Source organism: Melanaphis sacchari, unplaced genomic scaffold, assembly GCF_002803265.2.
Source record: "Melanaphis sacchari strain LSU unplaced genomic scaffold, SCAv2.0 Contig31_pilon_pilon, whole genome shotgun sequence".
Taxonomy (NCBI): Eukaryota; Metazoa; Arthropoda; class Insecta; order Hemiptera; family Aphididae; genus Melanaphis; species Melanaphis sacchari.
Genome location: NW_020271193.1, coordinates 4,499,789 through 4,515,912, shown reverse-complemented (window position 1 = coordinate 4,515,912; position 16,124 = coordinate 4,499,789). Strand labels below are relative to the sequence as shown.

The 16,124-nt window shown below is 27.9% G+C and overlaps 1 protein-coding gene across 4 annotated transcripts in view; it reads right to left on the bottom strand.

Moving 5' to 3' along the window:
- Positions 1–1,188: 1,188 nt before the first annotated feature.
- LOC112596463 overlaps positions 1,189–16,124 on the bottom strand; it is a 43,500-nt gene continuing 28,564 nt past the window's right edge. For 2 of the 4 annotated variants that reach the window (XM_025342152.1, XM_025342154.1), the window contains 18 exons: positions 13,431–13,513; positions 13,121–13,228; positions 12,971–13,045; positions 12,627–12,715; positions 11,815–11,904; positions 11,491–11,569; positions 11,340–11,410; positions 10,908–11,112; positions 9,783–10,043; positions 9,485–9,658; positions 9,288–9,363; positions 9,044–9,141; positions 7,607–7,742; positions 7,411–7,485; positions 6,850–6,907; positions 5,276–5,584; positions 4,676–4,711; positions 1,189–1,450 (listed from right to left, as the gene is read on the bottom strand). In XM_025342152.1, coding sequence (XP_025197937.1) covers positions 1,289–1,450; positions 4,676–4,711; positions 5,276–5,584; positions 6,850–6,907; positions 7,411–7,485; positions 7,607–7,742; positions 9,044–9,141; positions 9,288–9,363; positions 9,485–9,658; positions 9,783–10,043; positions 10,908–11,112; positions 11,340–11,410; positions 11,491–11,569; positions 11,815–11,904; positions 12,627–12,715; positions 12,971–13,045; positions 13,121–13,228; positions 13,431–13,513 — 2,185 coding nt within the window. In that variant the 3' untranslated portion in view covers positions 1,189–1,288. Of the gene's footprint in view, positions 1,451–3,684; positions 3,923–4,675; positions 4,712–5,275; positions 5,585–6,849; positions 6,908–7,410; positions 7,486–7,606; positions 7,743–9,043; positions 9,142–9,287; positions 9,364–9,484; positions 9,659–9,782; positions 10,044–10,907; positions 11,113–11,339; positions 11,411–11,490; positions 11,570–11,814; positions 11,905–12,626; positions 12,716–12,970; positions 13,046–13,120; positions 13,229–13,430; positions 13,514–13,629; positions 13,949–16,124 lie in introns of those variants that run through there. The other 2 variants (XM_025342155.1, XM_025342156.1) reach the window with 2 other exon arrangements.

Here is a 16,124-nt window from a genome sequence, read left to right as displayed (position 1 = left end):
TTTGGAAAAGTTTCAAATTGTCAATTCTTATTTGGGCGGGAACGCACGAACAACATACATGATTGGCTCTTTTACACCATATCTGAAGATTTGGATAAAAAAAAAAACTATTTATTTGGTGGCAATATATTAAATAAAATAATGATGGTACTTAACACTTTTATGAGAAAAAAATATGTTTCAATATTAATTATTAAGGTTGATTTTTACGCAACACTGGTTTTTGAAAAACTGATTATTTTTTTTTATCGTAATATCAACATCAGTGCTTGGTCAAAAGGAAGTCAAGTTAAAAATCAAAGTTTTCGATTTATGGTTTTCAAAGTATAACAAAATGTATTAATTTAATATAAGTAAACACCATTAACATATTTAATGGGCATGTTATGAGGAATTAATTGTGCGTATAATGTATACTCATAGAATATTTAAAAATATAACAAACGAGATCTTGATACATATTTCAGATATGTCCAGAGTACTCCGTGTACTTTAAACTATAAAGATTAATCGATTGATTTGAATCCAAACGCGGTAGTAGGTATTGAGATAATAATTAGTGAAAATTATCTATTTGACAAAAAAATACTATAAAAATATATGTTGAATAGTGGATATTACAAAATACAATTCATTGACAACAATATACACTTAAACAAGTTAAACATAAAATAAAATATATATTTATTATTTCAAAATATTTTTCATATAAATATTATAAAGGATACAAATAACAAATCATATATATTTTTAATTAAAATAATAATTGTATAATGTTTTTCAATTAAAAAAAATAAAATTACTAAAATTGAAAAAAAAAAACTATATTTTTAATAGTTTTTAATTATACTCCTATTATTTAACAAAAAATAATAATAACAGTTTAATTAATATTATTATACGATAATAAATTATAACAATACAACAACTGCAGTTCTATTCATACCTCATAGTAGGTACTAGGTATATGTACCTATAATCATTGATATTATAAAATATTAGGTATAAAATCAATGCTATATAGCACAAACCCCATATTTGGAATATTTATTAATATTAAAATATTATATTAATATCCTACACTATATTATAGGTGTAATATGATATGTACCGTAATATAATATAAAAATAATAATTACGAAAAGACTATATTATTATAGTATATAGAAATTATAGAAATCTCTATAATATTAAAGCCATCACGATGATGATGATAATAATAATAATAATAATAATAATATAATAAGTTTTTAACCTATTGTAATAGCAAATTTCTGCACTAAGCTTACTACAACTGGTGACTGACCGTGGAGATAGCGTCCTCAGACTTAGCAGATCCGTTTCCACTATCGTCCGAATCTTGTATAGTGTGCCCGTTTTTATCACGTATTTTCAATCCTAATTCTTCGCGATACTCTCGGCTAAGGCTCCTGGCCGTTAAACTGTGTATCTTTAAAAAAAGTACAACAATGAAACAAATAACGATAAATTACACGGTGCGTCAATATAATAACAAAATTATTATTTTACACTATAATTATTCAGTAATTTATGCCCCAATTCACCGACAAAAAATAGTTTTAAATGGTTTTTTAACGAATTACCAATTTGTGGACATCTCTGTGAAGGTATAGTAACATTATGTGTTCAATATATAAAATACAATTATATAAACAATAATAATAAGGTATAAGCAACCGTAATTTTTGAAGTTATCTTAACACGAATATATACCATAAGTAGTACTAGAAGTTGATGAAAAAAAATTAACTTGAATTAATTAAGTTAAGTTAACGTTAAGAATATTAGCTTGATAATTAATAAATAATACATTTAGTATATAAAATCTTTGTATAATACAAAGTAGCGTGATGTGACGAAAAAAAATGAATTTATAAGTTTTTAATTTCAGCTATTCGTATTTGAAATTTTGAATGCACCTGGTTTTAAATAAAAAGAGGTAAACATTGAAAATCGGAGAGTTTATTTACGTGTGGAGAGGGGTTAACGTTTATGTCAAAGGCATTTTTTGCCATCCCCATGACCACAAATAATATACGATAAATAATCATATAAATATTTGTATAAATTAATACTTAGTTGGTGAAAACAATTTTGTGGGTGGGATGTATCCGATGTAGAGATATATTGTGGCCCCACGGTGATCCCTTATGATTCCTCCCCACTCACTGCTATCAATATTTATTTAAAAGTGCGCATGTAGGTGTAATACAAAATATGTATAATGTATATGTGAAGTGTAATAAGTGGATTTCGGAGTCAACGATAGACCTTGAACGACGTATAACATCCATACATAATACCTACAATGTAATATACCTTCTATAATATCATTATTTTATTATCCACCGGCCGCGCCCAGTGTTAAATTGCATATATTTTCATACACAAATCAGTTGTCTATTCGTCTTATTAGTGTCTTTTATACCGAATTGCTCTCATGTAATAACTGTAATACACTACATCTATTATAATATGACTTATTATTTTTTATAATACTAAAAAACCTATTTATACGAACTACCTATGATTACTTATTTAGATTTGTTACAAAAATATTGAGAACAGCGTTATCCGTGTTGTGTTGGATTAATATTTCAATCTTACAGACAATATATATTTTTTTCAAGAAAAATCACCCGATTAAAATTCATGTAAAATTACACTAAAATATCACAATTTAAAGAAAAAACTTTTGGACAGGATACGGATAAAATCGTTTTGATAGTTTTTATTATAGATTTTTTAGTTCTAATATAATTTCAGCTGTGTAAATACCACTATGTTAGAAGTGTACGAAGGACAATTTTGACCATACCACAGATTGTGTGCGAAGACTTAGTATCAGACGATTTTGTTACTACTAATTGTTTGGTTAAGTCGAGGCTTCAGAAATAGGAGAGGTATATTATATAATAATGGTGAGTTTTATTTTAATACACCACCTGATTTGTTATTGGAGCGTATCCATATAGTGATGTTGTCGAAAAATTATTTTTTGTTGTTTTAACATATCACACATAATATTATGATTTTACGAATTTTGGAAGTTTGTAATCGCATCCTTGTATAATAGTTGAAAATGGTAGTAGTTAAACGTTTGACTAATGTACGGCTACACAACGGTGTAGGTATATTAATTTAGTTACAGAACTATATGTTTGCTGGTGTGTATTTATTTGTATATAGTACCTATTAAAGTGATTTAGCAGTGACGTTTTGAATTGTTTCGAATTTAATTTTTCTTACACTTTCAACATTATTATATTTTGTCGTAATTTCAATTTACTAGTATGTTATCTGCAGAACTTTCTAATATTGCAATGAAATATCAGATGCAACATAATATGTATAAAATATAATATCCAATTATTATACCGAAAAAATGTTCATATACGATAACGATATAATTTTATTTATGTACAACGCGTAAAAACAATACTCATAACCGAAATCACATGGTTAGATTTTAATTCGTAGGTACTATAGAATGTCTACTACTATATTATTACTGTCTAGCGTTTTCATATTTTACACAATATACTTTCTAAACGTGTACTTTTCACAATAGTTCGAATTCCCAACAGATACCCGATAATAAATAAATAAATAGGCACATTCGTTCATACATTTTATTATACTAGATATTGATTTAAAAATTTAAAAAAAAAGTATTTATGTCTTACGATAAAATAAAATGTTATCATTCAATTCCACATAAGTAAAAGTATCTACTACATGTTACCTATCCACATAGTTTAATCATCGATACGGATTCTATTCATTTTGTGTGTGCACAGCATAAATACCTTTCTATAGTTTAAAGGTATGTATTTTTTGTAACGGTCGTTTATTAATTTATTAGTTATTACACTCGAGGACACGTTCACTGAATCGTGCACTGAAAATAATAAAAAACTAATTGTTACAACACATCATTATACATATGTATATAAACATAAAAATATATAACAATAATATATTTTAATTTTGAACTGTAAAGAATATAGTTTTTTGATAAACCAGAAATTATAATATAAAAACAACACGAGCAAGTATATCTACTTGGTTGATTTTTTTTTTTATAAGCGCTGTCATTTAAATACATTTCTACTTATAATATACCTATTATATAACTTATACTGTATATTATATTTGAAAACTAAAAATTAATGTTAAATATCATCGCGACGAGAAAGCTCAAAAGTGTTGTTGTAACTATATTATTTTAATATTATCAATAATAAAGTCAATAACAATAATCAGCGTTTTGCTGAATGTACAATATGTTTATAATATTATGTTATACAACTTTAACTATATTGCTGTATTTAAAAATATATGAGAATTTAATACATTTACATGACATATTTTTTTTAGTTTTTTGATATGTTGTTATCGTACTAAAATAAAAATACATATAGGCGCAGATAATAATATTATAATACAGAATAATATCGATAATTACACATATTACTATTGTACACAAGTACTAGAACTTACACCGAATCAGTCACTATCAATCTGCCTATATTTATATACATTATACATATATTATATACATATATACACGCACACTAAACATTTACTACAAATCAAATCTCCTTTGGAGTCGGTACACCTTCGCACCGTAACACCCAGGTAGTTTACTTACTTGTTTGCTCGAGTTCTTGCATGTGTTTTCAGCGTTCTAAAAGTGTAAAAAACATTCTAAGTTAAATTTTGAAAAATTGTATTATGATTTATAAATTATAGTAATATATTATAAGCGCATATCCAATAAATAAGGACAAAAGAATGGGATCTAAGAGCAAAAAGTAACTTCACCATTCTCCATCCACCAACAAAACTGAATCGACTAAGGAAAATAAGTGCGAAACTCCTAAAAAACATGTATTTTCTTAGTTAATAATATTTTTTACTATTCATATAAAATGGTATATTTATTTCGATATTAAAAAGATTTTTTGAACAAAAATGATGGAAATGTTCATCTTTTATTACGTTTCGTGTGTCGACTATGGAAGATTAGTATTGTCAAAAGATTTCTCCTTCATCGTGAAAAATCAAATATACCTGAGTAATAATAACTAATAAGTATCTAGTTGTTTGTTTTTTATTCTATAGTGAGTATTTAAATAGTTTTTATACGTGGAAATTATCGAGAAAAATGTATTCAATCATATACATATTGTTAGTTTCCTAATAGTAATTATTCATTTATTATATAATACATAATTTCGGTTGCACTTACGTTAGACGAAAATTGTTTAGCTAATTCTCTGACCGAAGGCATACAGTGGTGTACGTCGTCAGCCGATTCCGCGATTGAATTCTTACGAATACTGACTCCGCTCTCCCGTCGGTCCGTCCACGAGCACAGCTGGACCAGTTTGTCTTGGCGCTGCGGACCGCCGTAAGTGCCAAATGCCGCGGACGAGTCGCCACTGGACGGCGATTGCGGGGTGATTCGCGTGGAGTCTTGCAGTGCGCCGCTGGTTCGCCGCGCGTCACCGTCGTATTGGTCTCCACCGATTTGTACTACCAGTTTGGATACCTTAGTCTGACACACAACACACATCGCGGGCACGTGTTTACGCATCATTACAATATAATAAATTCAATAGTCGTGAAATTGGAATTTGTTTCGGCGTTAAGGCCGAGAAGCATTGAGTTTACCAGAATAGAGACCTAGGAACGTAGATGGCCCCCACGATAAAAGAAATATACAGTCGGATTCTATATCAGATATTTTAACATAGCTCGATTCATCGAAGTATCAATATTAATAGGTAGTTCAATAAAATAATACGAGTATTGAATTCAAACTAAAATACTATAAATCAAAAAATGATTTGTGTATTAAAAAAGGTATATAAATCAACCAACGGATACGTATGTTTATATGCTATTGATTGATGATGAAATGGCATTTTTGCAAGAGTAGCTTATCACATAAGTTCCTCATTTAATTTCAGGTTTTATCGCAGAGATAAAATTTCGAGAGTGCTGAGTTAATAAAACATTCGTTTAGGTAAAGTCCAACTCAGTATTGTAAAATTTAAAATTTTAATATAACTACCGAAAACCTAAAAATTCATTACAAATAAATTACATAAATGAGCATATAATTTAAAATGTAGTTTTCATATTATAGTAGGTAAGATTATCGAATGGCTATTAAATAAAACGATTATGTAAACAATAGAGGAATTGATCACTATAGAGTTTAGATGAATGCCAAAAATTCAAAAAAATCAATACACTTTGCGTGTATTAAATTATTATTATTATTATTATTATTATTATTATTTGTACTTAATTATGATAATATTTTTTTCAATTTATTTATTATAAGCTGTGAAGTATTATTTCGGTGAATAAATTTTTAAAAACAAACGTAGGATCTTCACGGTGGTTCTCCAAGTAGATCAACTAACGCAAATAAAAACTAAAGTAAGATTTGACAAATAACACATTTTATTTGAAATAGTATAGTAAAAAAACAATATCATATTAAATGGTAACTTATTTCGATTTTTTACCTACAAAAAAATATCACATAAAGCCAAAGTTTTCAATTTTGGACCATTTACCTACCAATCATCATAAAGAATAAAATTAGTATGAATAATATACAAAACGTCAACATATTTTATATGGCACGTTTAGTTATTATAGGCATGGATCAAATTGTCTGGTAACGTCCTCACTGTAAATGGGATTTTTAACAAAGTTGTTTGTCCCTGTTTTGTTCCTAAACACGGTTCTAGGCAAAGTTCCGTACACTATTGATTTTTCCAAAGTACTGACATCGCCAACACTAACCTGTTTTTGTCTAGTTTTCAATTCCCCAGACTGATTGATGTAGTAATCTCGACCATACCTGAATGAAACCAATTTGAGATGATTTAATTTTATAATATTCTAGGACATTGTATCTATATACTCGTATACAATAAAATAAAACTTCACTAAATAAAATAGAAATAGCAGCGTCTATAGGTTGATATTATAATTTAAACATTTTAAACTTCTATGATTAAATCTGAAGTTAAGTTTATACGTATTATTAAAACACTAAATAGTATGATATATTGTTAATCACAGTTACTTTAACATTAAGCAATATTTAATAGATTAAAAAAGGACTTGCATTATCTCAAAAATATTCACTTTCTCAAGTTTAATACTAGGCGATTTTAAAGCTCTAATGATTTATCCATACATTGGACATAATAATTTCGAATTTGCTTAGTGAAATTTTACAATATAAATATAATGTTGTTAAGATAAACGAATACAGTATGGTAGTATATGGTAAGTATCAATATGTGATATTTTAATTATTAATAATTTATTTTTATTGGACTAGCGAATGATAATTACCGCTGCGTATCCGGCAACGAGGGGCTGCAGACTATTTTCAAAAGACCAGCTGAGTCGTTCCCATTAATTAAATTCCTGCAAAAAATGGTAGGTATGCGATTGATAATATTATAAAACCAACTGTCGAAAGAAAACCAAATAATTTAGATACAACTAAAATTATTTGTTTATTAAAAATAAAAATAAAGATACTCACAGTGACGCTTCGCTGCTGCTTCTGCTGCCGAATAATGACTTGTACTTGCGCTTTTCGATGTTTTCAGCGGAGTACGGATTGTTTGTCAGTGGCACTGCTTTTTCCCACTTGGAATGTTCTCGTTCTGCTATCGTACCTGTCGATTAAAATGAAAGTACAATATCCCTTCTGTTTAACGATTTACCCGTTCTGATACAATGACCTACGAGACGTATTATAATTATGTAATATACCGGCAGGGCTCCGAGCCCAGAGCTAGAAGACTTTACAGACAAATCATTAAAACATATACTTAAAACGATGAAATAATATACAATTAAATATGCACCATTAATAATATATGAAATTAAGTATGATTTAAAAAGTCTTTTAATCTTCTCAGTTTTCAAAATAGTTAATTAATTGTACACAAAATTTGATTGTTTTTTTTTTTTAACGTTATTTAAAATATTTAATAAAAACAATAAATCCTTATGAAAAAAAATTACCATGAAAATTTATCTATTAAATATTTTGAAATTCGAAATTCAGACATCAAGAAATACATTTGTACCAGATTCCTTCTATTTATTTATTTTATAAATTAATTTGCAAAATATACATGAATTCTTGACTCAGGAGTTTATTAACATAGATGCAACTAGAGCTCTAATTCTGGGGAGTTAATTTTATAAATGAGATAGAGACCTACAGGGTTTTCAGCCCCCACATCACTAACATATTAACAGTACTACAAATCCGTAATAATATAGCAGAAGTTAATAGAATATTTTTTTACAATTTTTAGTAAAATAAAAATTACAAATGATATGTTTATTAACCAAAATCTAACAAAAAATAAAAAGTATTTTTTATAACTATAGAAATAATAAACAAGTAAAAGGATTTTAATATCTATTGTAAATACTTAAATTATATTTTATCAACAGTTAATATATTAACTTCTATAATCCTACCACAGAAATAATGTAAAAAGAAATATTAATTAAAATAAATTTATATAAAAACTTAATACATTAAAAAATCTATACCTACATAATTTATATTTGATTTTTAATTGTTTATTTTTAGTACCGACTATAAATTTCTAAAATATTATCAGTACCTATTTTTAAATTTAATAAATACTTCTAAAAAAAAATTATTCGATTCCTGCAAATAATTTATTTATTTTCTTAAAATTTTACAACACTATTATTCATTTGTATTAATGTTAAAATCAATAAAATGATAAGAACAAATCTTTTCTATTTTATTATAATTGATTATAATTATTATTATTTATTAAAATAATATTAAGTAAACAACCTTAAAAATTGATTTTATTATTCTAAAATATGTTTAAAAACCGGAGGAGGGTTATAGATAAAATTGGGTGACTGCACCCCCTATCACCCCTAATTGCACCTATGCACGTATATAATAATTGTATCATACCTGGCCTAGGAGGTAATGATTCGTCTTGTGCAACGTTCACTTCCTCGGATGAAACTGAATTAACTTCACTATCGGTGTTATTTGACATTAAACTGGACCTGTAAACGACGCATAAACATGATAACTAAACAAACGCTTAACTAAAATATGTACCACACACCTAACACAAAACTGAATAGTACATATAAACATAATATTATAGTATATAAGAAAACCAGACACAAATTAACATGTTTCGCATTACCTTGGCCTAGGCACTGGTTTTTCGATGATTTCTATAGATTGATCAAAATCTCTTTGATGGTCCATTGAACCTTGGCCTATAAGTGTATAAAAATTACAACAAATTATTGTCTATTTATTAAATTATATTATGTAGACTTCATGACCACGCGATGTGATATCTAAAATTTATATATTTTGATATCTAAAACGGCTTACCCGAATCTACTTGGGAAAGCGCGACGTGCTTGTTACAAGCCTCCACTATGGGATCCCAATTGAGTGGATTGTCTTCTTCGCTGCTAGGGCCTTCAAACAGTAAAATTCCACCATCTGTAGAGTTCGTGTCGACGTCCGAATGTTTCGTCTGCAACGTCTCTGATTCGAAATCAGCTATTACGAAAGCATAAGACACGTTCATTAAATAAGATCAAAAGCCTTGGTATGAATTAAATACATATATAGTGATAAAAATAAAAACGAGGTATGAGATAATAATGAATTATAATTAAGTTACAGAGTTCTTCGAGTAGTTCGTCTAGTGCTGAATTTGAGTAGTCGGACAATTCGGACGTTTCGTCGGCATCACGATCGCCTATTAGCGGCCTGGTGACTTCAGATGGGTTCGGCACCAACATTGGAACGGGAACGGGATGATGATGATAATTGTTGGAACCGGAAATCCGATTAAACTTTTTTTTTTGAAACAGCCAGTTGTCTTCCCACGAGTCCACCGTAGCACTTAACCCTTGATCGTCAGGATCGATGGTACTACCGTCTGAAAAATTTGATAGGTAGGTATTCGTTAAATACAATTGACGAATGCATCATAATATGTTGGTATTCCACTACGGTACTTAACAAAAACCTAGACCTAAAAATTAAGTTGAGTTAATTATATATTGGGTATATTTTAAGGTCTCACGAAAACAATCGTTTCGTATATATTCGTAATTATGGGCCCAAAGTATTTACTATTGTAGATTGGTGTAGTGAATAGCTATAAAATACATAAAATAACAAACAAACAAGTTTTATATAAATAAGTATAGAACAAATAAAATCATAGTAATAATATATATATGCAATATACACTAATAAACACACTGTGTTATAAGAGTAGAATCCTGATCGCGACGTTGAATCGTCGGCAGAAGTGAAAGCTATGTAAAAAATTACACATGAATATGCACAGAAATCAATTTTAATACGTAATAGTGGTCAATCTAAATTTATCTATGTAGAATATGTAGATAGGTACGTGATAATAAAAGTATTATAATATTTTATCAACACTTTTCAACAGTAATCTAAAACGTATCCTACAATAAATTAACGACCATATTTTATAATAGTATATTTAAAAAAAAAATTAGATATAACTTTGGTATATAATATATATCATTATTCATTATTATAAATTTATCGTCAAAACGTAAAAACGTGTCATTTGCTTGTGCGCACATATTTTATGGCTAAACACTCAGAATAACTGAAATATTCACGATAAGAAAAACGTCAGGAATATTTCTTTTTGAGGTTTTGTAATATAATATTTAATTATTATCGAATTCCGTATGATTAATTCGTACATAGAGTGAAAAACCTCACATTAATTTTTATCCATCGTTCCTTTACCTACCCTCAACTGAATCAGATCCGAATTCTGGTAAAGGTACAGTATGCCCACGAAGCAATTTCGCATTTGACATAAACATTCCGATAGCCGATTGTGATCTTTCATCGTCTTCTTCGTCGCCTTCGTTGAACCCATCATCATAATCACCTTCGATATCGGAGTATGTATTATAACTAGTTGTTGTAACTTCTTCTGTGAATTCTTCCACCTAAATACAAATAATATAATATTCATAAATATGTAATAATTATACAACATAGTATAAATTTAATTATATATTAATTTTTTATCTTCTTGGTTTTATGAATTTATGTAATATATTTAGGTAAACGTAACATTTTCGAAATTACTTGTTGTACAAGTAATAATATGTATGCATATACGTAATTTATTTATATTTTAAGTATGTTACTTATGCAATTATATGACACTTACAGTTAAAGACACTCTAGGAGTTCTCCGCGGATCTCCAGTCTTTTTCGAATTTGAAAAATTCTGATTTAAACCTGCATACATAGTATTAATACTTAATGCAATACATTAAGGTTAATAGCGAATCTGACATAGAGTTGAAAAAAATACATACCCGTTTGTTTAGGAGGATATTTAGTGATTCGAGTCCTTCCGGTTGGCACATTTTTTTTCGTTTGGCTATTAGCAACAATCTAAATAAAAAAAAAAAAATTAAACGTATGATAAAAAACAGTTTTTATAACTTACAAACATAGTTATTATTAGTTCAGCGTGACAGTTTAACAAGCAACTGCCTTCTAAACTATAAAGGAATGGTAGGAAGCCATATCTAAGCTTATAGTATGGACGAAAAAGGGTTTCCATATAACATCATGTAATGTGTTTAATATAAATACCTACGGAAGTAAATACCGCGTAACAGAAATAGATATCGTACCTTATTTAAAATAGCAGTGGCCAAGAGATCTTCGTAATTTTTTTCTTTTAAATCTTCAGCCAGTGGAACAGCGCACTTTTTCTGGGCAGCCTTACATATTCATACGTAAAAAATTAATTTTTTATGAATTAATAAAGTTATTTTTTATTTGTTTTAATATAAAAAAAATCTTTCAAAATTAATATTATTCACCTATTTTTTAGCTTATGATTGTTGATTAAAATGTTATTAAAAATTAAATTATAATATTATCTTATTGTTCACATATATACATAATTAATTATCATACAATATGTTTGAACAATAGAAAATATAATAAATATTATTAATCTATACATTATTTATAGTTATTAAAGAGGGTAGAATACAAAGAATTTATAAAATTCAATGAAATCTAGAAACAAAGCTATTTAATATTAATTATATATCTTTGTTGTAATATTATTTCAATAAAAATTTTAGGGCTTTGCTCATCAGATCTCTGAAAGGAGGGGAAATTTTCAAGACCCCTGTTGGCCCACACAGATCTCTAAAGAAGTTTCTCTTTTTCTTTGCATCTTAAATTTAATATAATATTTAATTTAAAATATTTAAAAGTAAAGTATGTGAAAAATAAAATTTATATAACTTTTTTTTAATAACAGCAAGTTAAAATAATTTAAATAATAATAATAATTTATTTATTGGTTGCCGTGGAAATTATATTATAGTGAAGATAAAAATTAAATACGTATATAAATCTTTGTTTATAATAGAAAAATTAAAAATAAGATAGTGGTAGAAAAAGCATTCCAATCACTGTAAAAACTGACCTGTAGTTCTGGAAGATTTTCTACATCGTCAGACACTTCTTGCAAAATTGTATTTAATTTTATTGGAATATCATCAAACTCGTCAGACTCTAAAAAAAAGTGTATTTAGGTTAAGTGTAGTTTATATTAAAAAATATATTGAAACGAAGTATTAACGTTTGAGGTATTAGCAGTGAACCAAAAAAGAATAACGGCTGTCGTGTCTATAGACTATACTCGTGTACTGTAAATGTTTAAATAAGAAGACGGCCATTCATTTTTCACTTTCGAATGTACTAAATATGTTTTTAATAGATCCTAACGATCCGTTTTGACATATTTATTATTAATAAATAAATACTTACCGTTTATGATGGAGTGTATGGCTGCTGTCAGCGTGGTGGCCAACTGTTCGTGGTATTTCCAACATATTGACATGTCTAGGCCAGAAAAAAAATATTCAACATTAATTTTAGCATACTTTATTAAGTAAATATAAGGTTTATGATACATACATAGCGGGTGAGTGGACAGAGGTGTAAGGCAAACGTCATCTAGACCTCCATCCACCAGCCCTTCGACTAGCCGTTCCAAATAATCGCGGACTTCGAAAAACTTATCTTCTATAGAACATAGAAAATATACATAAAATATTTAAAACAACTGATACCAGTTATAAAAGCCTAAAAACAATTCATAATGCTTCGTGACATCTATAATACGAAGTATAGATGAATTCGTAAATTTAAATATGTACACTAAAAGCTTATGAAAGAAAAAAATTATACCTACATCAATTTTAAAAAAATGCGTGCGTGTACTTACGATCATTTTCCGCCTTGGACGCCACTTTCGCTTTTAATTTGGTGTTTAAAATGTCCCGCTGTTGGATGTACAGCAATTGGTGCCTAAAAATCGAAAAGAAAAAACGTTATAACATTAATATAACGCTGTTTTCGGTTAACCGCGAAAAGTAGAAATAGTATACGTATAAATATATAATAATAAAGCCAACGACTCTCACAATCGCATAATGGATTGATGATAATATTACTATTGTTTCGTTGCTTCAGTTATTATTCGATTAACGGCGTTGTCGTAATTTCATAACTACACTATATTATACTGTATTACCAATTGCCGGTATTATTATTATATTAATTATAATTTATATCAGACGGTGAAAAACTTAAACAAAAATAGTTCGACACAACAGGTGAAAAACATGAACGTAAACACGTCCATATCGTTTTGGTCGTCAGTGTAGTCCGACAGAAAAGGCCGATCGGCCATAGGTATGGCGTTGACGCTCATGATCGAACGGCGACGAGACTTATAATAAGTAATCAAGATTATTCTGAATCTACCTATCTGAAGAACCGGAAGAAAAAATTAACTTTCTCCGCGTGTCCGCCTATACGTATATAATATTTATATTGCCGCAAGTGACATAATACAACGCATAACGATAGAACGTCCCAACCACTCCATCTAAGCGTAGTGCATAATACATAATAATGTACGTACATAATATGTATGGCTTATGCCATATGATATAAAATCACGCGCGATTAGTACGCATCGACTTGGGAATTGTTCCCTCTTCTCGACTGGAAATAGTTCAAGTCTCGTGTACTCTGATCTACGTAGTCATAATAATAATGTTTTACACAATATGTAATAAACGTACTGCAGGTAATGTAGGATTTAGAACTTAGCAATTGCATAATACCATGAACACATATTTTATATTTTTACTATAATATTAATTTTACCTTGGAAAAATACGCATTTATTTAAATATTACACCCAAATATACCCCATTTAAAAAAATCAAACCATTAAACTGTCATAGACCTTTACTTAACATTTTTATCTGAATAAAATGCGATAAAAATATAAACATATATTATGTACTAAATAACAATTTTTTATGAATAAACTTTTATATTATTTCATTTTGTTTATTTTATCATTAATATACATTGTGTAACAAAAAACATTTAGCAAGAAATAGTAATAGTTATCAACAAGACATTAGTCGGAGGATATTTATTTTCATTTACTTATATACCCATACATTTATATTTTAACAATTCCATATGTAATTAACCATAATAACATGCTATTAACACATGCTATTCAAATTAGTGAAATACATATTAACATATCATTATCCGAAGGTTTTGTTTTTTAATATTTAAGACGGACGGGGTAAATTGATCATCGGGGACGCAGAATCCGAAAAAAAATTTAAAAAATAAATATTTTTGGCGGAAGGTTTATGGTTAGATGGCTCTGAAGGAGTTCAAGGATTGGCTAAATATCTTGTTGCGGTTATTATATACTTATTTTGTTAAGATGGATCGTGTTGTTATTTCTATAAATAACAACATTAGCTGACCTATTGATATTATTCATGAAATTAGAATTTCGTCTTTTGAAAAATTGTGTTCTATGGCATAATATAATCTAGAAATCTGCGAGTGCCTTTCAGTAAGGGCTAACATAATGCTGGCATAATTCTTATTAGCGGTTTCTACGATTAGTAAGGCTTGTTTTTCCACTTCGTTTATTTTTTTCTTTAAGCTGATTAATTTCTTTTGACATTGATTCGTTTTTTTCTATAATCATTTTATTCTTGAGTTCGTTAAAAAACAAATTAAAAATTATAATAGTTTTTTTTTTTCATTCTAATTTTAGAGCTTACTGATTTCGCATTTCCAAAAAAACTGAATGTGCATCACCAGTCAAACTAACACGTACTTAAACTAATATTATAATATTTTTTATGTTAATATTTTTTTTTTTTTTAATATTTTCGGTAAAATTATCTTCAATCTTCAAAAGTCAAATTATTTTGCTTTACACAACACAGAGTCATATACTCTCCCTTGTGAAAGTTACATCTACATTAAAGGGACTGCATTAATCAAGCCTATTGAAATAACAGATAAAATTCAATTTATAAACAATGGGCTAACATTTTTTTCTCTGAAATGAAATAATGAAATGAATGTGATTCAAATTCAGAAACGTTTCAGCCACATGACTAGACTCGTCTTTCACATAATATTATACAACATAACAAATTTGAGTTCAGTAGAACACGTTATGTGGATAGTTAACTTTAATACTAAAGTGAATTTATTTATTATCAAAATTAAAGCTGTGTAAAATATTACAAATTGAAAATGCTCATATCTAGGTTAAAAATTAAAATATTGAAAAAAATCAATGGTACGACATTAGTTATGTTCTAATCTTTAGTCTTGATAATAGGTAAAATTAACTCTAATATTAAAACTAAGAACATATTATTATAATGTGTTCTACTGAACGAAAACATGTTATTTTATACACATGTACGGAAACGATACATATAAATATGGCGTCCTCTTAATCAATTAAGTTTATATAATATTTATCATCAAATTTTACGGCACTATTATACACCATTAATTTAACCAAACTTAATAGTAATCGATTATCGCTTTATCATTTTTATTGCTTTGCCTA